The sequence below is a fragment of the Tachypleus tridentatus genome, chromosome 7, assembly GCF_004210375.1.
Source record: "Tachypleus tridentatus isolate NWPU-2018 chromosome 7, ASM421037v1, whole genome shotgun sequence".
Classification (NCBI taxonomy): Eukaryota; Metazoa; Arthropoda; class Merostomata; order Xiphosura; family Limulidae; genus Tachypleus; species Tachypleus tridentatus.
In genome coordinates this window covers 76,382,643-76,406,256 of record NC_134831.1, presented here as the reverse complement: position 1 = coordinate 76,406,256, position 23,614 = coordinate 76,382,643, and the positions used below count along the sequence as shown (strand labels likewise).

The window sequence follows — 23,614 nt, the reverse complement described above, 5'->3', positions numbered from 1 at the left end:
AGGGGCAGAAGTATACTGTCCATTGATTTTTAGAATCTTGTCCCTTATGATTTTGGAACTAGTGGTGGAAGAGATGCTAAATGTGCACTTAATCCAAAATTCCTTCTAACTTTGACGTCCAACTTGCCGAGCATGTGCACAAACTCACTGAAAGGCAATGCAGTTCAAGGTGTAGGATACCTACGAAAGGTATCCAAAGTCCATTTTTTAAGCTTCCCTTACCATGTGGCAGGCAGACTTCCAGTTTCTCTCAAAATGATAGAAATATGATCAATGCCCTGTGGGTTACTGCTAACCTTCCAAGAAAAGTGAAGAGGAGCAGACAGAAAGATCAATAGTAATAAAAGGCTGACTACGTTCATAAAAATAATATAAGAACCAGTACTCTATGTAACAACTCATCCCACGAATATCAGCACAACAACAGAGGGGATCATGTTTATTAAATAACCCCAGGATTAAAAAGGGAAACAGCAACTGTTTAATGAGAGTATTAAGATCCGATTGACCATAGTTCTCTCCAAGAAACAGGTAGAGAGAATAAACAGTGATGATTGACCCACAGAAACACGGATGGCTTTGGCTTCCAAGGATGTAACGAGTGGCAAATATAAGGTGAGCACATGCTGATCAACCAACAGTGCCACCCCACAATGCACTCATCCATCACACGACCTGTCATTTTTGTACAAAAAAAAACTGCTGAAGGGTGACTGTATCAGCAGGTTTCAGAAACGTTTCCTTGGAGAGACACACAGGATGGTAAGAATAAATCAAATCCTTAATGTCATCTATATTTGAACGAAAACCCCAACAGTTCCACTGGATCAGAGTGACAATTTTTATTTATGTGGAGGAGAACATGGCGGGGAGAGCTTATGTTTTCGACCACTTATTTCTTCATTGAACGAAGGTCTATCGACCTCCATGGATCCTGCCTTGGGTTGAGTAGGTAGGTCTCTGTCTGTGCTGCAGAAGAGGATGGACCCGAGGAAACACCCGAACCTGAAACTAAAGGAAGTGGAACTGAGCAGTCATTGTAAGGGAGAGAGAAAAGACGAAGATATGTCAACTCTTTTAAACGTGGAGGGCAAAAGACTCTCCAGATGTTTTGTAAACGACTCTGCTGGAGACACGGAAAGATCTGTCTACACACCCAGTGTAACAGTGGTTAAGGAGTGCAGCAGTATATGTCCATAATGGAGTTGGGGACAATAATTTCTGAGCCTCTGGGTGGGAGATATTATTCACAGTATTCAAACCTCTTTCTCCTCCACCCATTTAGGGCAAGAAATAGAGTAAGAGAGGTATTGACCACTACAGTCAACTCTGTGTGGTTCTAGTTGGCACTAGTAAGCGTTAGTCGTGATCTCTGCCACTACAATGAGCACATCTTGAGGAACCACGACATGGTGTTTTTAACTGATTAAACCATTCACACCGGAAACATCCGAGAGGATTGGAATGCATGACCATACCTTACAGTTCAGATAATCTACTTTGACTGTGGCTGGAGGTCGATATGATGTAAACGTCAGTATCAGAACATTAGTAGGCACCATAATTCCCTTTCTGCGAATGGTGATTCGGTGCAATGCAGAAACCATCAATGATCTCCTACTCAGGAATGTTCTATAAATTCTTCTCAACTATAACTCCTCTGGAAGAATTCAAAATTGCATGGGGAGTAATTTCAATGTCCTTCGATTTGAAGAGGAATTTGGTATGTTGTGGTGAAGACGTTTCCATCAAAATGTCTCAAGAGCAAAACTTCTTTACTGTCTTAGTGGAGTCAGCAAGCCCCTCTAGTTTATTTGTTTTGGAATTTCGCGTAAAGCTAAACGAGGGCTATCTGCGTTAGCCTCCCCTAATTCAGCAGTGTAAGACTAGAGGGAAGGTAGCTAGTCATCACCACCCATCGCTAACTTTTGGGCTACTCTTTTTACCAACAAATAGTGGAATTAACCGTAACATTGTAACGCCCCCACGGCTGAAAGGGCGAGCATGTTTGGTGCGACGGGGATTCGAACCCGCGACCCCCAGATTACAAGTCGAATGTCTTAACCCACCCGGCCATGCGTGACCGCAAGCCCCTCTAATCCATTTTGAATAATAAAAAAAGGGGAACATCATCTTAAAGATTTCTCGGATGAGGAACAGATAATTAGATAATCGAGGTATAGAATCTGACTGTGATGTTGACTGTACAACAAAGTCGTTCATGCGTGATCATTTTTCGATAGTCTTTTCTTCAATTTTTTTTTTCATAAATGAGGGTATCCATATTAAAGACGCTACATTATGGCACCTACTGACCCCACCCATCATAGAGCACTGCAATGGAACGTACTACAATGTCAAACAAGGACACTGCAGCAACGTCAAAGGTTAGTGAGCACTATACCCGAACACCAGTATCAATTACAATGTCCACAACACCGAATGAGAACATCCAACACGAGTACTCGTTTGACCCTAGCCCAAGTGGACTAGCCGATTGACTATGGGAGGGGGCACCCTAAGTCCACCTATCTACAGGAATTCAAGGCCAAATGGTGTGTTGGTGTTGGACTCCACCAGGATCCTCTCTTCCCTTCACGGGTTGCCACGTGCGGCAAACACGTGGGTGGATGTTTACGATCTCGGAGAAGGTAAATCGAAAGTACAAAACCTTGGAGTACAGGGTCTTGGAGAGCTTTTCAGCAAACCAAAAAACACAGATGATGTTACGCTGCGGTGTTTCAGTGGATATTGTTGTTTTTAAATTAAGCACATTACCACACAATGGGCTATCTGTTCTCTACCCACCACGGGTATTGAAACCCTGTTTTTAGCGTTGTAAGTCTGCAGACATATCGCTGTGCACTGGGGGCTTCAGTGAAGGTGTCTCTTCTAATCCTCTCCTTCTCCCCAACAGAAAAAGGATGTTTGCCTCATGATGCTTGAAGAAAAAAACTGCCACATTTTTGTTAACGATCCTCTGCCCCTTTAAATGTCCTTCATATCAGTATATATATATATATATTGGGAGTGTTTGGGGTTTTTATATGTAGCTTTTGTTTTATTGTCGAAACTCAATATTCTTGTGCACTATGGGTTTACACGAAAAGTAGAAGGGCACTTTGACTTTTCTTTTCCACAGTTCGTGGACAATATAAAGATGGAGGTTTGTCTTTCCTTCTGTTTCAGTAATCCGAAAAATGGTAGTTAATAGCGGTCATACGGTGACCATAAGCCAATCACAACCGGCTATTTACTTAGAAAGATTTTACTTGCTAGTCTTGTCACCCAAAGACTTTACCATGCCAAGGAAAAACCTCCCGGTGTGGAAGGGATTAAACTATGTCCTAACTTAGACTCTCACATATGTCTGAGTCCTTAACAGATACAAGAAACTAAAGATGGACCATGGAAATAAAAATACCCAGACAGAACTACGTGGAATTTCTACTGGGTTTAACTCAACCAAAGAGGAAGTGTGAAGTGAATATCCCCTCCCATCGCATCAGTATATAAAACAAAGAACCTCAGCACAATTTGAAACAAAGTCGAGAGGTTATTTCCTTTAAATAATTCTAGTTAATAAGTTTTTATTATTTTTGTGTTTGAAGACAAACAATCTCAGAATCTCTAACTCGTAAGAAATGTTTCAAAAGCTTCTGTATGGTAAATATATGAACGATGTTTAAAAACAAATGAATTATTGTCATCGTAACTAAGGAAAAATACGTAACGACCAACGAAATATCGTGCAATGGGTGGAGTTAATAACAGTCTTCTGTCAGCGAGAATATATGTTCTGTTCTTCTGCGAGAGGTGGCGTGTGATACAACTGTAAAACAGAAACTGTAACTAACGCTTACTTTGAATACTGCTGTAACAAGGTTTGCATCAACGATTAACAAAATTTAAAATCTATACTTCCTCATCACACGCACGAATGTATAAATGTGTCAAGAGATATGAAGTTGGTCCACAAGGATCATTGTCGAAGATACTGTGTTACGTATAACCATTTCAAATAGCATAAACTGAGTTAAATTGTAATTTACATTTAGAAGTTATATAAACGTCGATATGTATCAAATTTATGATATTTGCCAACAAGATTGATACATAGTTTTCTTTCCTAATACAAATATATTTTAATACACCAACAATAACACATATAATAACGGTTGTTACGAAATTATTATATATAACGATCTGTACACAAACGTTTTACAAACAATACTGAGTATTCTATCTGGTTTAGCACTGAATACTTTATCGAGGTATGAGCGAATTAATTTTGATTGATATAGATACTATTCACTTAACGGAGAGCTTTGTCCAGTTTTCCACCAATAAAGTTGTATAATGTTTTCGTAAATATATTAATGTATTATGTGAATCCACTAAAGTTAAACGGTTTGTAATATTTAGTGTATATAAACGTACCTGTTCAATACATCTGAATTTTCCGACTAATAAGCGTTAATCACAATTATAGCTACCGAGGTTTAGCAACTGTAGCAAATCAGTAATATCTATGCTGTCTCTTGGCGAGTCGCGTTGATTACATTTATAGGCGTGAGGTAAGTTTCTAGAAATTTTAGATATACTATTGTTTACGTACACACACGTTGTTGATTCTTACACTCGAGAATCTTCTACAAGTTTAGTGAATGGGCGGAAACTTTACAGTAAAGGTTTAATGGTATAGGTTATATACATTTGTAAACATAAATTTAACTTAACCCTTAAACAGCGGGAACATTGTAGGTAGCAGCATCACTTGATGATGGCCGCCGTTTAAAGGTAAAACAAATATCGATATTAAAACACGTGATAGTAAATCCGTAACATTTGTCAAGTATTACATATCTGGAGCCTCTATCTCTGGAGTAGCTTTGTATTTAGAGAGAATGTCTTAATTCTTATGTATGTTTCATTATGTATCTGTTCTATTGTAACCAGTATAGATCCAAAATTGATAAAATAACTAACATTATTACAGCTATTGTAATTAATATTTACTTTAACTGAATGTAATACATTTTTATTATGGAATAATTACCGCACTTTAAAGCACACTATACATGGTCGAGTTGAGTTTCGGTGGTTTACGTCCAATTATCATCAAACAATTGTCATGCTCCACACTTCGGGACAATGAGAAGCTATAGGAATAACAGTCATGTCACCATATTTGGTTTTACAAGAATAGTCAAATAGTCGGCGATAGATGATGTTCACTAGCTGCCCTTCCGCTAATATATTACTTCAAAATTAGGGACGGCTAGCGCAGATAGTTTTGGTGTAGCTTTGCGCGAAGCCATACAAACAAACAGACGCGTGTGATTTTAAGTTTCTCAGTGTAAATATAATTAAATAGAGTTACTACTGAATTGTATTAAAAGACACGATTTAGGACATATTGGACAAATTACAAGTTCGTCTACCTTGCACACAGGCGCTAAAAATACATTATACACACACACGTCTTATACACACAACATCTTTAAACACAAACGAGGATTCGTGCATGTATAAACTGTGTGCGCCAAGTAAATGACGTTACTGAGTAAACACCATGTTTGCAGAACTCACAATAGAACAGGAATGAAGCTGGATATTTTCAAAAGGTTAGAAACTAACTTTTCTATATAATGCACCCTGTTTCTATAGCAACAATGTAAGAACGTAAGATATTTGTGGAGGATCTACGAAGCAGTACAACAGCGGCCTGTCAGAGTTGAGAGATACACCTTGCACAAATTTTACCAAGTTTAATTTTCTTTAAATAAATGTTCTAACTCAAAACTCACATCTCATCGTTTCTCCATATACAATGGAAACTTATGAATATTCTCCAAAAATGCTACAATGTTATCACACCGTCCATAATACTACATGATTTATTGAAATCACTCCATGTACTCGTTTGTTTCAGAATTTCGTGCAAAGTTAAACATGAATTACACAAGAATATCCATTTTCAATTTTGAACTCGTAGACTAGATGGAAGGCAGCTGGTCAATTGTACACCTGCTCGTTAATACATAAACAGCTAACGCACAGGCCTTCCATTTACTACCTGACGTGTCTGTTCAACACCACCGAACAGGTCAACTATTTATTACTTGAAGTGTCTGTTCAACACCACCGAACAGGTCTACTATTTATTACTTGAAGTGTCTGTTCAACACCACCGAACAGGTCTACTATTTATTACTTGAAGTGTCTGTTCAACACCACCGAACAGGTCTACTATTTATTACTTGAAGTGTCTGTTCAACACCACCGAACAGGTCTACTATTTATTACTTGAAGTGTCTGTTCAACACCACCGAACAGGTCTACTATTTATTACTTGAAGTGTCTGTTCAACACCACCGAACAGGTCTACTATTTATTACTTGACGTGTCTGTTCAGCATCACCGAACAGGTCTACTGTTTACTACCTAACAGGTCTATTTACTACATGAAGTATCTGTCTAGCATCATTGAATAGGCCTATTATTTGTTGATAACGAAAGCCTAATTTAATATAAAACTGCATAATGTCAGTAAATGTATTCAAGCTGGTTACTGTATTATAAAAATAACTCGAAAGCAATTAACTGTATGAGCACTAATTGGGTATTCAATAAAAATGTCAGTTTTCGTCTTACATCTCTAATAACTAAAGATAAAACGCTACCAACTCTTATGGCAGCTCTAAAAAACAAACATTAACAAGGAAAATAATTCACTGAGTACCTGTGGAAATAAGCTGTATTCAACGAATAACTCGTTTGTAAACACATTGAGTAACTCAACCGTTTGACCATTGGTTTGTAGTTTTACTTTCACTCACAGGCTTCAACAATGTGCACCTTTACTACAATAGGTTTATGTGGTATTCTTACCAAATTACTTGGCCACTCAGGAGTGATTACACGTCTTAATTTCTTGATGTTTCCCAGGTGAGCTATAAACTGGCAACATTTTGCATTAGTCATATTAACTGTACACACACACATACACACGTTCACAGCGATGACCAATTCAATGTTCGTGCGTACTCTTCTGTTTCAAGTTGGTTGTTATAGCACAGAAAATGTCAACAGAAGTTGCTAACGTGTACTAACTCATTTGTTCAATTATTTAAGTTTTTCAACCTAATAAACCATATATCTCAATTAATAACGCAAGTTTGGATAATTACTTTTACATTTACAACAATACAAGACATAAAACTAAATCTAGCGACCATAAAACTTTATAGTTCTATTTGTTATTTAATTTCTAGAAGTGCATTCTCTCGCTACAACATTCAACTACATATACACAAAATACAATTATGTACGCTCAAAGGTACATTCAAGTATCGTGAATGCAAAAGCCACAGTCCTACCCACTCTCTACTGATGAAAAAGAAATTCATGGAGAACGAACATATTTAAGTTCGAGAAAAAAATAATCCTAGATTTAAAACAAACCATGTTATAATGGTATTAAGTCAGAAAAAAAATCGTAGGATAACAGTTTCCTCGTATGAACTTGTTATTCTTAAAAATGAATTTGATTGTCCCAACTTTGTTGTAAAGTACAACCAAACTAAAGCACCTCACAACACAGGGACATTGCTTAAAATACAGCCAAAGATTGGTTTGTTCAAGTTCAAATACACAACGTACTTTATGCGTTCTATTCACCAAGAGAAGTGAACCTCGGATTTTTTTAACTGCAAGTTCGTTCTTAAAATTACTATTGACCCATGGGTCAACCAAAGACCGAACCTAAGTGTATAAAATGAAGTGTCCAAGTTGTATACTTTGGAACAAGACCTGGCCAGGAAAACACTTCTTAAACTGAATGGTATGGTTAACTCCTTACGTTACAATAAAATGCAGTGTTATTTTTCAGTATTATTGTTATTACGTATAAGGTAAAAGATGTTCAAGCCTTTTCTAATACTTATTTTAACTGAGTGCTGAAAGTGGACACATTCTACTTAGGGATATGGGAATAACATCATAGTGAGCTAGTGTTAGAGATGTCTGAATGTGTCACTATTAATGCTTTAGTACAAAAGATGAATTAATGGGCCACGGAACCTGTGTCAGTGTAAAAAAAAAAAAGGTATTTTCAACTCCTTAGCGTGAGAGATGGGTGACAAAACCATGATAAATACATTAGTTCGAGAGATGAGTAAACTAGTTATAATGCATACGTTAGTGTTAGAAATGACCGAGTTACACTGACACGTTAGTGGCTGATAGACAAATAAATAAATTGCAGTGAATGTGTAGCGTAGTGTAACCATGATAGATGAGGTGTGGTCACATGCGATAGATTATTGAAGTAATGTAAGTTAGACCACCGAAATAAATGTAAAATATACGATCTAATGACACAATTGTGTTAGGTAAAGGAGCTGACGAAACGAAATATTAAAAGAAACGCCATGTGCAAAAAACTACAGATAACCTTATTGGACATTTGCACAACTTGTTTGTCGGGTTCCATACAAACAAAGCTACTTGAGGGCTATACGCGCTACACGTCCTTAATTCTGATATAATAGAGGAAAGGCAGTTCAACGCCATCCACCGCCACAGCTTAGGCCTTTCGTTTACCAACAAATGGTGGTATCGGTCTTTACATTACAACACCATCATGATCGAATGATCAAGCATGTTCAGCGACGGATTTGCGATCCTGCAAATTGCAAATGAATTGCTCTAACCAGCAGGACACGCTGTACAAATACAGTACACGCATGAAAAAGTATTAGCATCTACACCTGGTGGTTGAACAACAAAATATGTTTCAGCAGGTTTAAACTGATCTGGTACGGTTGTTGGAACTTTTTTTTTTGGGGGGGGGCGACGAAAAGGCAAACAGGCCGCCTCTAATACACGTGCCTTACTGGACTTGCAAACACGAGCGTAAAATTACATCGCCACTACAGACTCTAAAACTGAAGGGCATGTACACTACCAATCCCAACAGCATTATAGGACTATCTGCTCTTGAAGGAATGGAAAGAGTGAACTTCTCTTCTGTTAAGCCTGAACACCAGGCAGATAACGTAGCAGTAGCACGCCGTAAACGTCGACCACCTAAGAGATACTGAAAGCGTATTCTATTTAACTGCCCTTAGAACATAGCTAGAGCCCTAAGAAATCTCTTAACATGTGTACTTGTTCCCAGAATCAACACAAAATTTTGTAGAACACACAATGAATTCAACTGGATGCCATAAAAGCTGTACACATGAACCGAGAAACACAGCGTACTGGTATTAAAATATGTATTTAATAAAAATAAAATCCAGTTGCACTGAAAGATGTTCCTATGTTTTATACCTCTAATCTTTACGAAAGTTAACGCTATCAAGATTGTAAATAAAATTCGCACGTTTTTCAAACATGAAGATGCGATACTGCTGCCTTCACACAACGTCAGAAAAACACAAAACACGTGACTCAGTGGAATGCTTCTATTTACAAGACTAACTGTATCTCTCAAACTGTGTGCGATACTTTAATACTAAAGACATCGCATTTGTATGACTTCTTACATCTTGTTTAATAACTTTCAAATGATTTGTATTTATTTACGTGACCCAGTTGGAGTACATTTTCATAAGTCGGTTTTGTGTGATGGGAACCGAATAAAAATGGACTTACATACACACAGACTACTGAAGGACACGCTCCTAGAAGAACTAACACATAGGAAATAAAATGAGTAGTTATGAGTATGCAAACATGCTTAACTTTTAATTTTCTCGGTGCCATATTTATAGAAATAAGATGGAATGTTCAATAGTCACGGCAGTAACTAGATTTCAAATCGGTCCAGAGGTGGAGTTATTTGCTAAATGTTTGTACTCGAAAAACAAGGAATCGTCAAGAGCCGCGACGCTTGAAATTATTTTATGTAAGATTAGAGTAAATTAATCTATAATACTTTATTTTCTCACTTGTTAGCTATATCTCTATGCGCCAGCAATACTAAGTGTGGAGTGCGCATATACTCAATTCGATTTTATTACTTAGAAACTGCCAGTCTACCCTCATACTAAAATTCTTTTCAGCAGGATTAGAATAAATTAATTCATGAGATATTGTTAGTGGTCAAATACATCAATCCAAATGATTTGATCTTCCACTTATTATTTGCAGTTTAAATCTGAAATAGGTCAAGCGATGAAAAAGTTGTGAGATAAAAATCAGCACTTGGGAAAAAACAACTCATCCTGTGAGCCACTCTGTCGCGGCTGAAAACTGAAAGTTTTGAATTAAGAAAGCTGAGTTTAATGTCACACAACTAACAAAACTAGATCCCGCCCATTCAAAACAAAAGTCACCAAGTAAAAACAAGGCATACTTCTATGCATAAGAGGGATTCCGAAGGAAAAAGGGCAGATGACTCTCACTTTTTGTTTCGGACAGTGTACAATAATTCAGTACTAGATTTTTGACCCCACACACATTTTGATCCTAAACTTCTCCAACGCTTCCTTATCTCTCTGATTTATAGATGTAAAAGTGAAGACTTGTGATATGAGAGTAGAATACACAGTATTATGATACCTTTGGGGCTAAACGACAAAACGAGGTTGTTTAACAAACAAAAACAGATCAATTAACAAGCTCTGACACGTTAAAAGCTGCATTTTTAAATTTAACCTTTCATAAAACTACACATTGGGTACAGCTATCAGCAGCTTAACTTTCCAGCTACGATTATATATTGATAACAACGAAAAAGCTGGTCAGGTGGTTAAGGCATTCGATTCGTAGTCCGAGGGTCGCGGGTTCGAATCCCCGTCACACCAAACATGCTCGCCCTTTCAGCCGTAGGGGCGTTATAATGTTACGGTCAATCCTACTATTCGTTGGTAAAACAGTAGACCAAGAGTTGGCAGTGGGTGGTGATGACTCGCTGCCTTCCCTGTCGTTTTACACTACTAAATTAGGGACGGCTAGCGCAGTTAGCCCTCGTGTAGCTTTGCGCGAAATTCAACAAAAAAACACACGAAAAAGCTTGGAACCTGTGTATATACATATGAAACATTAACACTAACTAAAAGAAACTATCTCACCTGTTTCACCCCACTTTTTGTTGCTGTTATCGATAACGAACTTCAGCGTTACTCACCTTTAGTCACAGAACCATTTTAATAAGAGTCTTAAAATAGCCGAAGTGAAAAGAAATTAAATCGAAAAAGCAAGCACAATAACTTGGGATAACATCGTTTCGTGTATTGGGGGGACAGGGAAGTCCGGTACTTACCAACGAGTAGCTTATCACTGGGGTGGCGCCTGCTAATCTTTCTCCAGCAAGCCTAAGGTTAGTATCGTAGTGTGTTACGCTGGGAAGGGAAGATATTGCAACATGAAGGAAACGTTCACCTAGAAACTACGCTTATGGTTCTATAGACTAATAATTGACTGTATAAATCTGTTGAACAAATAAGCCCCCGTGTTTAAAGCGATGCTCTATATAATAACTGTAACGAAGACTTGAAACTAATGCCTCCACTTGGTCACGTGAGGAATCAAGATTCATAATGCTCGTGACTCCACGTAAGAAAAAGTTGAACCACGTGGTATTCAAACTGTTTACCAAGCTACCTTTTTTAAAACTACATTTTGTCATTATATAATTGTATTTCTACAGTAAAATAACAGTGAATCATAAATGAAATTAGAAATAAGATCAGCTGTATATTCGTGACAAATCTAAGCATTTCTTGTCGATTCATATTTTTAAAATTAGTAATATATATATATACACATATTAAAGTGTATGTGTGCTTGTTAAGTAATGTAACACGATTGTTTACTGACAGTATCAACCGTTATTACTCATTTGGACACCTGTATATGATATAGTGATAGTGCTATTCAGAGACCCACAAGAAGATAGCTACAATAATATCTTTTCTACAATAACAAGAAATGAGAGTATGTAATTATAAATACTGAAGAAATAAATAAGGAGCTACAGGTATTCAAAGAAACATTTTAGTTTGGAGTTGTTGTAAAGACGTAAAAACTTGTACTCCATTCAATGCGACCCACAACATAGTGTAAACTTTGTCACACAGCTACACAGTGTGAACATTACACTCAACTAACAAACTGTGCGCTAAATATGGATGTTTATTATCTAATACCTTGTGAATACCGAGAGGTTTATTGACATAAGCGTAATACGTTTAGCATTATATATACTATTAAATATACCCACATTGGCAGGTTGTGGTTCACAAATCACCGACTACTACAAACTGACGGGTAACGTTTTACCACTGCGAACACGAGTTCCAGAGTATTCTTTCAAATTAATCGCTTTAAAAGAAAATCGAAACCGGTGTAGTTACTGCTACAATTTCGCTTTTAATACCGAAGCTATACAACGAATAACTACATTAGTAGATTTAGCAAGCTAGAAATATGATGTAGACATTACCACGAGTATGAATCCAATACATGGATTATCTTATATTCATAAGGTACGCCTGTCGTAAAATACAAGTTGAGTTTTATTCCAACTTGGCACGGTACAGTATAACAATATTCGTACGTACATCCAACTGAGTATAACAATATTCGCCCTAACATCCACGTGATTATATCTGTAGGGTTTTCTTTAAAGCTTCGACATTTTTTCAACCTAAGTCTGAACTGTGACAGAAGAAATACAGTAACATAAATTCATTAATTTAAAGAATCGCGTACGTTGCTGAGAGAAAGCGTCAGCTTTTAATCACAGATGATACTCCACTTTCACGTTCATAAAATGGCCAAGGATGTGGATTCTATTGTACATAATGTTTATATCTGGGGTCAGTTTTATAAGCTCAAAATAAAATGTTAAAAACTTAAATAAAGCATTTCGATGCACACTAATGCTGCAGACAGTCATTCTCGCCTCTTGTTACTGTGTCGAGTTAGTGCTATTAATATTTTTATTTAACAATCCAACTAAAAGAACTGTAGAAAACACTATAAACATTTTTATCCCCTTTAAACAGAATACATATTGTGCTCCCCCCATTAAACGGAATACATATTGTGCTTTCCTTTAAACAGAATATATGTTGTGCTACCCATTAAACAGAATACATATTGTGCTTCCCTTTAAACAGAATACATATTGTGCTACCCATTAAACGGAATACATATTGTGCTACCCATTAAACGGAATACATATTGTTCTCCCCATTAAACAGAATACATATTGTTCTCCCCATTAAACAGAATACATATTGTTCTCCCCATTAAACAGAATACATATTGTGCTCCCTTTTAAACATAATACACATTGTGAACCACAGTTCTTCTTCATATCGCTATTATTCATTATAGAAAAACTAATGTCGGTTACAATTACAACTTTCTAATTATAGTAAAGGTAAACCACCAACAACATAAACTACACAAGCAAGCATTGTCCAACATACCCTTTATGTGACCTACAATCACAGCCATAGGAACTTCTTGAACTATGATTTATAAAGAACTAAAAACACCTTTATCTCTAAAAGCCAATTTTTTTTTTGAAACGCCTCAAAGTAGTACAAACTTTTCCATACACCTTCCTAATTTCGTACAATTCTAACATTACTGAACATGAACTACAACTACAGAATACTTAAATGTTAGCACACATTCACAATTAAAAACTAAAAGAGATCCCTGAATATTAGATGGTACAACTACTGACACACCCCAAATTTTAGCATCATACCGATAGAAATACCCTTTAGTTTCGTACCTAAAATATTTAGTATTACAGACTCTTCAATAATAGATAACAATTTCCAGCTTAACAGTCATTTACCTTGTGTTCAATTTCCTTATTAATTGAATAGTTAGAAATGGTGTAAAGCCATTTCGTCAACACACTACTTTTGATTTTGGCGAGTTATAAATATAGGAAGATTTGAGCCATCACATAACTTTAGTTAATTCAACCGAGATATAAGGGTGAAAAAACACACATATTTACTGTTTGACTGTTAATTCTTAGTAGGTTTACAGTAACTTAAAAATACAAGAGTGCACATTTTTTACCTGGAGCAGGATTAAATGGACGATACAGCTGCATGGCTTCACAATTCCATTTCGTGTAAAATTAACGTTTCCTAATAAATATTTCAAAGCGCACTCGTTTCTACCCTTGCTGTTATTCTCGCTATCGGTGCAACATGGCACCTCTGTCAAGGTTCTCCAATTCTGCATGGGGTTGATGGAACAAAATATCCCACCTTCAGTTGGTGGATCCACTGAGTAAAGTTGCTCCGTTTTAAAATTGGTGAAGGTGTTTACCACATACACGAGTTTTCTCTTACAATTCTGCTTCTCTTTTGATATTTTTTTAGTCTTGATTTATTTTTGCGTAACATAAGAATATTCTGAAGAGAAAATTATAGCGAGTCAAGAAGCATGCGAGCCGAGTCTGATGCTTCCCACCAATAGAGTATTGTAACCAATTGGCGCAACCAATCAATCGATCCATTATAAAGGTGAATCAATTTTTTTCCTTTTTCCGTCGAAGCCTTTCACACTATATAACAACCATTTGCCAAATACTATTCTTACATATCCATCTTATGCAGCAAACACAAACATTCCTTCGTTGGCTTCTAACAAGGTGACTATCTATACCACATTCTGCAGCGCAATATCCGGTCGGTATCAGTTTGTCTGGCGGTGGGGGTGTCCGTTTATGGGTGAAATATCTAATTATATCGTGAATAATAAAATTATTAAATATTCACGAATCAAAAGTTGGTGGTTTCTTGCAATTACTTTAGATTTTATATGAACTGGATATCATTATAGCAAACTAAAATTATATTTTGTACACAATGACAACATGTTCATAAACTGTGGGTACATAATTTATTTTCATATGTTAATTCCGTTCTACACTGACACAGAATTATGCTGTGAGGGTAGAGTTCTGTTACTTAACAAAACTAATTTTGTATATTTATTAAGTGAATCCATTCAACAGTTTGAGAGAACTTTCACTGGTGAATAATACTGTTTAGTTTACATAGTTTATTGAAAACAACTAGTACAATATATATAACCAGAGCGTGGATCCTAAAGAACTGTAGTCTGAAAATGAACGTTGAAATCCAACAAAACTTTTGTTTCACTACGCTATAATTGCTTTAAAATTAAAAAAAAAATTCACAACAGTTATTCAAATATGCAATATGATACAAGGCTGGAAAATTCTGACCAAAAATCATGCATGTGCCTGAAAAAAAAAGTAAAAAAAGACACAAAACCCTCACTAACTACTTGTGCACGCAGAACGCTATTCACGTGCGTTTATCTGCTAAAACCTCCACGCTTCTATTTTATCTGAAACAAAATCAATTCTTTCTTCAAAAGCATCACTAGCTAGCTACTCTCGAAGACTAACAAAGTTTGTCTTCGTGTAAAGGCAGTATCAGTTCTTAATGGTGAAGTAAGACCGTTCTTTAGCGTCTTTGTTTTAGTTTCAGCGTACTGTAATGGCTTAGAAAGTAAAGTTCAGATCTGTTAACAGTCGTCGCTCGTAACAGAATCACTACAAAGTTCCGTTCTGCTTGGTAACAGTTCTGTCCATGTCAAAGTTCAAGACAGCAAATTAATGTCTTGGTAAAGCGTAGTATCACTTGATATTCGATTCAGTAACCCAGACTTACCTGTAATCTACAACACCATTTTGTTTCAACAGCGTCAAACGTAAACACTGACACTATTTTCGGTCATTTGTGTGACTGTACCTAAATTCACGTGCACGTGATAAGAAACTCGACTCAAGAAAATAAAGGAAAAGCCCCACCAGTGTAAAATGCCTCATCTTTGAAACAGATTAGAAAAGCAGAACAGTTTTTAAAATATTTAATTCAGTTATTTAATTCCACTTGAAATTTATGTACACTACTTCATAACGGAGCTGCTCTATAAATCCAAACACTACAAATGCCTTTTGTGAAAGAAACAAGCCAAATGCAATTTGATGAAGTTACCCGAGTATGAACGACCGTTTTCTCACCAAATACTGAACTGAAGAATTTTTATTAACAAATTATCATTATAATTCCATCAATAAACCTATAAAAGTATCATTAAAATTCCCAAAGCTTCAAACTATTAATAAACCCGCAGAATGCGTGTAAAACTAGTTTTTTTATGTATTCACTACGTATTTTTTGTTTGTTTGCTGATACCTCAAAGTGTTAATAATGTCATCACCTGATAATGAGTTTTTGAAATGTGACGTACATTAGACAAATTATACAGCAAGACAACCTTATGATGGAAAATACGGCCACAATGAGGCGAGTTCCAGTGTGAGGACAAACCATGTAGAAGTACAGCAAAGGTAAACAAAAACAAGAGGAAATCCTCAACAACCGGGGTACTTTGTTTCTTCAATTACGCGCAAAGCTAAACGAGGGCCATCTGCAGTTGCCGTTACTAATTTAGCAGTGTAAGACCAGAGGGAAGGCAGCTAGTCATCACTACCTACAGCAAACTCTTGGAGTTTGCTAAGGTGGTTAGGACGCTTGACTCGTAATTTAAGGGTTGCGGGTTCGAATTTCGTTACACTAAATGTGCTCTTCCTTTCAGCCGTGGGGCGTTATAATTAGACGGTCAACCTCACTATTCCTTGGCCATGCGGATCTCGCCACAGTACTACCCGGTTTGATTTTACTACTCATCAGGATCTCTAGCACCTCATCCTCAAATTGAAATTATTTTAGGTAGGACTAGAAAAAATTAATCTACGAGACTTTGGACGTGGTCAAAAATCAATCAAAAGGATTTGATCTCTTAAGTCCAAACTCTGATTAAATCTCAAATCGTTTAAGAAAATACGGAGCTGCGAGCTACAAGTTTGTATTTGGAAAACAACAATAAACAAACAAAATACAGTGTCGTTCTATGAGCCGCAGCTAAAAAAGAAAAAAGCCAAGGGAAGGAATACAACGGATCACTGTGTTTATTGCGTTATCTACCACAACAGACGATAACAGTACTGACCAGACCTGAAAACGTGTTAAAAGTCCTCGTAAGCCAGTGACCGAACGTTATCCATTTATTAAAACTAGAATAAACTAAAAAATAAAGTCTCAGTTAATGTCCATTAAAAAAACTTCATATCGTCATTTCTTTTCAAACAAAAACTGCGGAGTCTTTAGCCTAATTAAATACGACTCGTATGACAAACAACGCCCTGAAAAACCGTGAAAGTAACGTAGTTATTTCACTGAATAAAAACATTTCAAATACGTTACAACTGACATAGAACATCTGACAAAACAATAAAAGTTATTCTTTGCAGGTTACTGTAATGTATCGTGCAAGAGCAATGTTAAAGTGTGTAGAAACATCTTTACAATAACATGCACATAAATCTTTCATTCATGTAGTTAATACGTGTGGTCGTCGAACGAAGCTGAAGTTGTGTGATGCTATGTGTGGAAAAAACAGCAAAGGCAAAAAACGAACAAACAAAAACAAAAAAAGCACTTAAACCATTTCCTACGATGTGGTGATCAAATTTCGATACTTACTCGGAAAGAAAAAAAAACATTATTGAATAGAAGATGACAATCTAACCGCAAAGAAAGATTTGTTTTATTCTACACGCTACTATACCGTCTAGCAATGGATTCACCGACTTACCTTTTGGTAACAAATTATTTGTATTTTACAAATTATTAACACTTGCTATCTTTTGGTAAGTATTATATTAAAACGATTTTAAATGTTTAAATCAGAAATTCAAGTGACAACCACGGTCGATAATATAAAATCGTAGTAAAATAGCATGTATCAGAAATACATTTTGATATTTTTAGTCTTCATAAGTGGTTTGATGTCACTGAACATTGCTCGCCTTTGAGCAAGCTCTGGAAGAACTATTTCCGGCGCAAAACATTCACACACCCCTGCCAATAAAGATCTGTTAAGATTGGGGATTTAGAATTATTAAAACTGGAATATTCATTTTACCTAATGGCACTGGAAAATATGGATCAACTTGGGAGCTCAGGGCTATCCAAAAATAAATCTGTAATAAGTCGTAACCCAGTCGTAGTGAGCGAAGTGCGGCGTCTTGTAACACAGAGATCAGTGACACAAGTTGCCCATACGCCTTAAATAACAGTACACAACATAATTAAGATGGGTCATGTTACAACAACACGATACAAGTCGCATGTAATTAGTTGTTAAGAAGTATCTGTCGAACTGTCGCATGTCACAAACAGTATTCCACCTATTCTACACAAGGGCATATCGGTCAACTCGCTGGAGATTTTATTTACTGTTAAGCACAAAGCTACACAATGGGATACTTGTGCTTTGTCCACTAGGGGTATCGGAACCCGGTTTTCAGCGTTGTAACCCTTCAGGCTTACTGTTTAATCACTGAGAGGCGTTGGAAGATTTAGACAGACTCTGGAAAACTCTAATTGCCGTACACTAGATGAGTTAGAAAAGCTTTAAACTGTTGACCAGAGGTTCCTTTACGCTGTGTTAAAGCTGTATAATTAGACAGGTTTCAATACAAACTTTGTGTGTTTAAAACAGTTGACTCAAACATATTCGTCTGAATTTTTTGTTTGAGCCATAGTGCCCTACAGGGTATTGGGTGCAAAAGTTTACGTCTAAAGATAATCTATTTTATTTCTATAGCTTTCAAGGTAAATATATGTACACGTAATTTCAATGCTACACACACCTCTCGCATTATACTGTGAGAACATCCAGAACATTACTTTACGAATGTGTTCAGCCATAACACCGATTTTAAATAGATCTTTTCTAATGTGCAGAATATTTTCTAATTTGCTCCAAATAAATGTTATCAAACGCGCAAAAATCAGTTATCCAAGTTCCACATCTTTAAGTGAAATACACCCTTTATTCTTAGTTAAAATATTTCGATAAATCTGTCAATCGAATTACAAATTACCTTTTTGATATCACTTGTCACAACTAAGGGACCACTCTTCGAATACTGATATATCAAGGAAAAGTTTAAAAACTATGACAAGATGTAATATAGATGTGTGCGATGCAAGCTACTTCATAAAAACGTTGGTTTCAAGTCAGGAATTCGTCATCTCATTCCGAGCTATTTTGTGTCAATTAGACTATGAATTGTTTACCGAACAGTAAATGCAATACTGAAACGAGTCTTCTGTACAGTTAATAGGTATGTCTGTACACAAACACTAATGACATATGTAACCTGATTAGTAAACATGTCTTATATGTTTCAATTACGACTGAGTACAAACCTAGAGAAGAATACAATGCAATATTAAGAGTATTATATCTGATATATCCTTTATCGACTTCGGACGAAGCCTTTCATCAGGCCGACTAAGAAGCAAGGGATATAGCAATCGTCAGTTACTTAAACATCAGCTCTTCATGTCAACTAGGTTATGTTGGTTAATTACAATTGTTATTAATTCTCGTCAATTCTCATTAATTATCAGAAATATTTTTATGAGTTTTGTTATTAACGTAACAACATGCAATTACTTTCATAGATATTTCAAGGGGTAGTCAGTGTAGTATTTGAGCAGGTATATCAGAGGGAATATTCAAATACTGCATCCCCACCAACCGCCAGAGGGAAGCTAGAGATCGAAAATCCGATGTCAAATGCGGGATCAGCGACCCTAAAAAAACAAATACTCACCCACCCACCCCGACACCATGTCTGGACAACCTTCCATGAGTAATTCAGCCTATTCACACTTGTTATGGGAGCTTCGCCATACAGAAAAGGGCAGTGAAATGTTAACCCCAAGTCTACCTGACAAGTTTGGTCCTGCTTGTTAAAAAACTGTGATGAGTTCGCGAACAAACAAAAAGTTATACACAAAATCAATTAAAAGAAGATAATAATGTTTATTTCGCTAACTCTTATTAACTGCGCAAAACGAATAAGCTCATTCAACATTCGTTTGTAGGCAATTTCCAAACATAGTTATCCTTGCGTTAATAGTGACTATCATACAAGTCCATAAACTAATCTGCTTCAATTGTCGTAACTAAGGAAACATAATCGTTATAAGTGGCAGAAAAATTTAATGTTCTTTAAGATCTCGATTGGTTCTTATGCCAAAACAGATACGTCACTTGTTTGTTTACTCGTGTGGCATTTATTCAAGTAAAACAAAACGTACAAGCGCTGAGTAACCCGACAGAAAAAAAATGTTCTCACCGAAGCATGACACGCAACGAAAAACATGCAGGCTCATATTCTTGCACAGAATATTGACCATTATGACGGACAAAAAATAACAAAAAATCCAGCTAATTCCAGTTATTAACTATTCCAACTTTCTTTTAGAACACAAAATATATTCTAGTTTCAAATGTAAAGAAACCTAACAAGGCTTTCGAAGCATGTATATATTATTTTTGCATTAATATAGCAATTGAGTATTAAAAAGAACTATATAACAATGAGGAAATAACTCGATTGACCACGCCTTTACTTTCCACAGGCATCCAAGAATAAACGCCACTGCAATTAATATACAGTAACAATTTGGAAATCTAAAACCAATTCTCGACGTTTCAAATTAAAATCAATATCAAATCACATAACAGACAATGGCGAGGTATTTACATGTATTTTTATTATAAAACCAGACAAGGGTATCTTACGAAACATGCAGGGTTTGTTTTCTTATATATATATTCCATGATGCCAAAATAGGCAAATTAGTCAGAGTACGATTACCATGGATAATTCACTATCAAGTGTATCCATGCTTGAAAATATGTTTCGTGAAAGCTGTTACAGCTTAAATGTCACTAGTTATTTAATTTTAGGAAGCTGTATTTCAGAAGCTTCACTAATCAATAACTGAAGAACAAATACGTTACATTCTATCCGGTTGTGGCAGCAAATCCAACAAAGCATTTGAATGCGTTACTACTTTTAAACAATTTCTGTTAAGAGACTTAAGTGATGATTAGTCCACAGAACTTTTCCCTGAAGATTATTTCACACATATTATGGCGAAATCCTTTTATATATACAAGTATTAGACGTTTTGAAATATACAGTGGTTACAACAAGGGGGGTATAGCCCAGACACAAAAATATAGATTGAATTGAGCTTCTCGGGGTATGGCTGTCATAAGAAATGGGAAAACTATGACATACAAATCTCCACCAGGTGGCAATGGGCATTCTCTCAACCTACTTTAAAAGCAGAATAGATGAAAGCTATTTGGGAATTTTTTTAAAACTTAATTATTTTCTTCTTCCGGAACAAAATAAAAAAAAATAACACGAGCAAACTGGAGAATTACGTAATACATGATGAATCTAGCCCTAACTATCTCTCACGTGTAAACATTATAAGAAATTTACAAGCCAAATATAGCTAGGTTGTGTGAATCGTAGACATAAAAGTAGCTCTATTCTGAAACTGTTTTGTTTGTAAAAACAGGATTATGTGCGTAAATAACTGCTAAGTGGAATTATATTGTGAACATGGACTAATACTGCGATCATGCACAAACGAAAGTAGTGAAAATAAAAGAATTATTGCCCATGAACTGCACATGGCACAAAAGGGGTATGTTAATTAAAACAGCAGACCACGGGCAAAATTAAACATATTGTGAACATTGTAACAAGGGTTATGTAGAATTCAGTAACATTAAGAACAAAATATTTGAGTGGGAGGAAGAGGTCAACACTGAAATAACCCTGTGTGGTCCGAAACATGGACCGAATCTTGATGGCAAAGAGAATGAGGAACTGGCTCATTTTGTCACGTGTTTCGGTCCGTCCAGTTATCTTTAACTGTTCATCTTCTTCACACTACTTCGGTCTGGAACATATCTTTCAACAATCAACAACTTATCATTACTTCTCCATAGCTTTACGATCCATACCACTAATTAACCCTCCGCTAGCGGGAATGAAGAGACGATAAACGTTTCTAAGTGTTCCCACTTGCTTCTCTTTATCTGATTGTAGAACTCTACAAACCGAAATTCCTGTCAAGATTCGATTCGAAGATGTTTGGATTTCATACAGGCAGCCAAGTAAGAAGCAACCTGAAAGACGTTATACACCAACATGGAAGCAATACTGTGGAAGTATTGTAATTTGTAAGTGTTAGGCCTACTGACAAGAATGTTTTACATCATAATGTCCATCGTACTGTGAAGACCACAGCTTGTGAATTTCAAGTCATTTGACACTCTGAGTTCCATCCCTCTAAAATGTCCAGCCCCTTAAAACAAACAATTCTATGCTAAAAGAGTAAAATAACTTGTAAACTGACAAGGCTTAAACATCACCACGCTTACATTGATTCAATACTTGTAACGCTTCTAAACTTAAGTAAAACACTACAAGTTCAATACCTATCATATATTTCAGTAACTTCAACATATAATTTATCTCAAAATTTTTAAATTACAACAAAACTTCTTTATAAACAACATTTAATTTGACTTTAGTCTACCAACAAATAAAGATATTGAAGTGATTCCACCCTCGGAAACCTCTCATTGACCATGAGAAAAACATGGTTGTTTGAGAAATAATCCAGCAACTTTCATACTTTCAATTACTCCCAACCTATTGACCAACAGGTTTTACAAAGTAGAAATAGATTTGAGATCAAATTTTGATCACCTCAACGTATTCCTCATATTTCATAGTGTTTACACAGAAAGTTTGCTTTGAGACTGGCCCAACAGGCTATGAAGTGTTATGGTGCACATACAAAACTATTGTCACGTACGATATAGTTTTACATTGAAAACCACTTTGCAAATTTGCTATATTCGTAAGCACAACACCTTTGATAAACATTCAATAATAAACACATGTTGCTTAGTTACCACACATAACACATGCGAGATTTATTCATTTAAATGGTTCTCACAAAAACTATTTTCTACAGTTAATCACACATTAATGTTATAAAAACAAGATACTGTTTGACACACAACGCTGTTTTATTTACGTGAAAATCGATAATGGAAGACAGTTATATTAAGATAAAATATAAATCTAATACGGACCAGCAAATATTTTTGTTGAGCAACAAAACCTAGCTTAGCAAATATTAGTTTGTTTAGATATACGCAACTTAAAGGCGAAAGTTTATTATGAAACAACATATAGCTAAACAACTAATTTAACGTGGCATTGACACTTAAAACTTGGCATGTTCAGAAAACACGGTTAAACACTTTTGATAACCTTAAAGTTGAGCGCAACTATGATGTTGTTAATAACTTTCAAGTTGAGCACAACTATGATGTTGCAATCTCTGAATATGCATTATTAATACCAGGGATAAAGAAATGGTTAGCATAAACTGTTTCATCACCACAGTTTTACTTAAGAATGACAAAAAATTGAAAATTGATACATCTGCTCTTGGAAAACATCCTCATAGCTTAAATTAAAAAACTGCAAATTTTCTTCAACGTTAATGAGCTATAGCCAATTAATTTTAATTAATACCTTCGTTAGTTGTAATTAAACTTATAACAAGATAATTTTTCAAGCTAAAGGGAAGAATGTAATATCAACACGTACTAAATTTCA

General features: G+C 35.9%; 1 protein-coding gene across 10 annotated transcripts in view; it reads right to left on the bottom strand.

The window, feature by feature from the left end:
• Positions 1-23,614, bottom strand: part of Liprin-alpha (PTPRF interacting protein alpha) — a 303,577-nt gene that overhangs the window by 83,577 nt on the left and 196,386 nt on the right. The window contains exon 2 of one of the 10 annotated variants that reach the window (XM_076512548.1): positions 14,065-14,732. The exons of the other annotated variants lie outside the window; for them this stretch is intronic. Coding sequence (XP_076368663.1) covers positions 14,065-14,232 — 168 coding nt within the window. The 5' untranslated portion in view covers positions 14,233-14,732. The remainder of the gene's footprint in view (positions 1-14,064; positions 14,733-23,614) is intronic. 10 annotated transcript variants of the gene reach the window in all.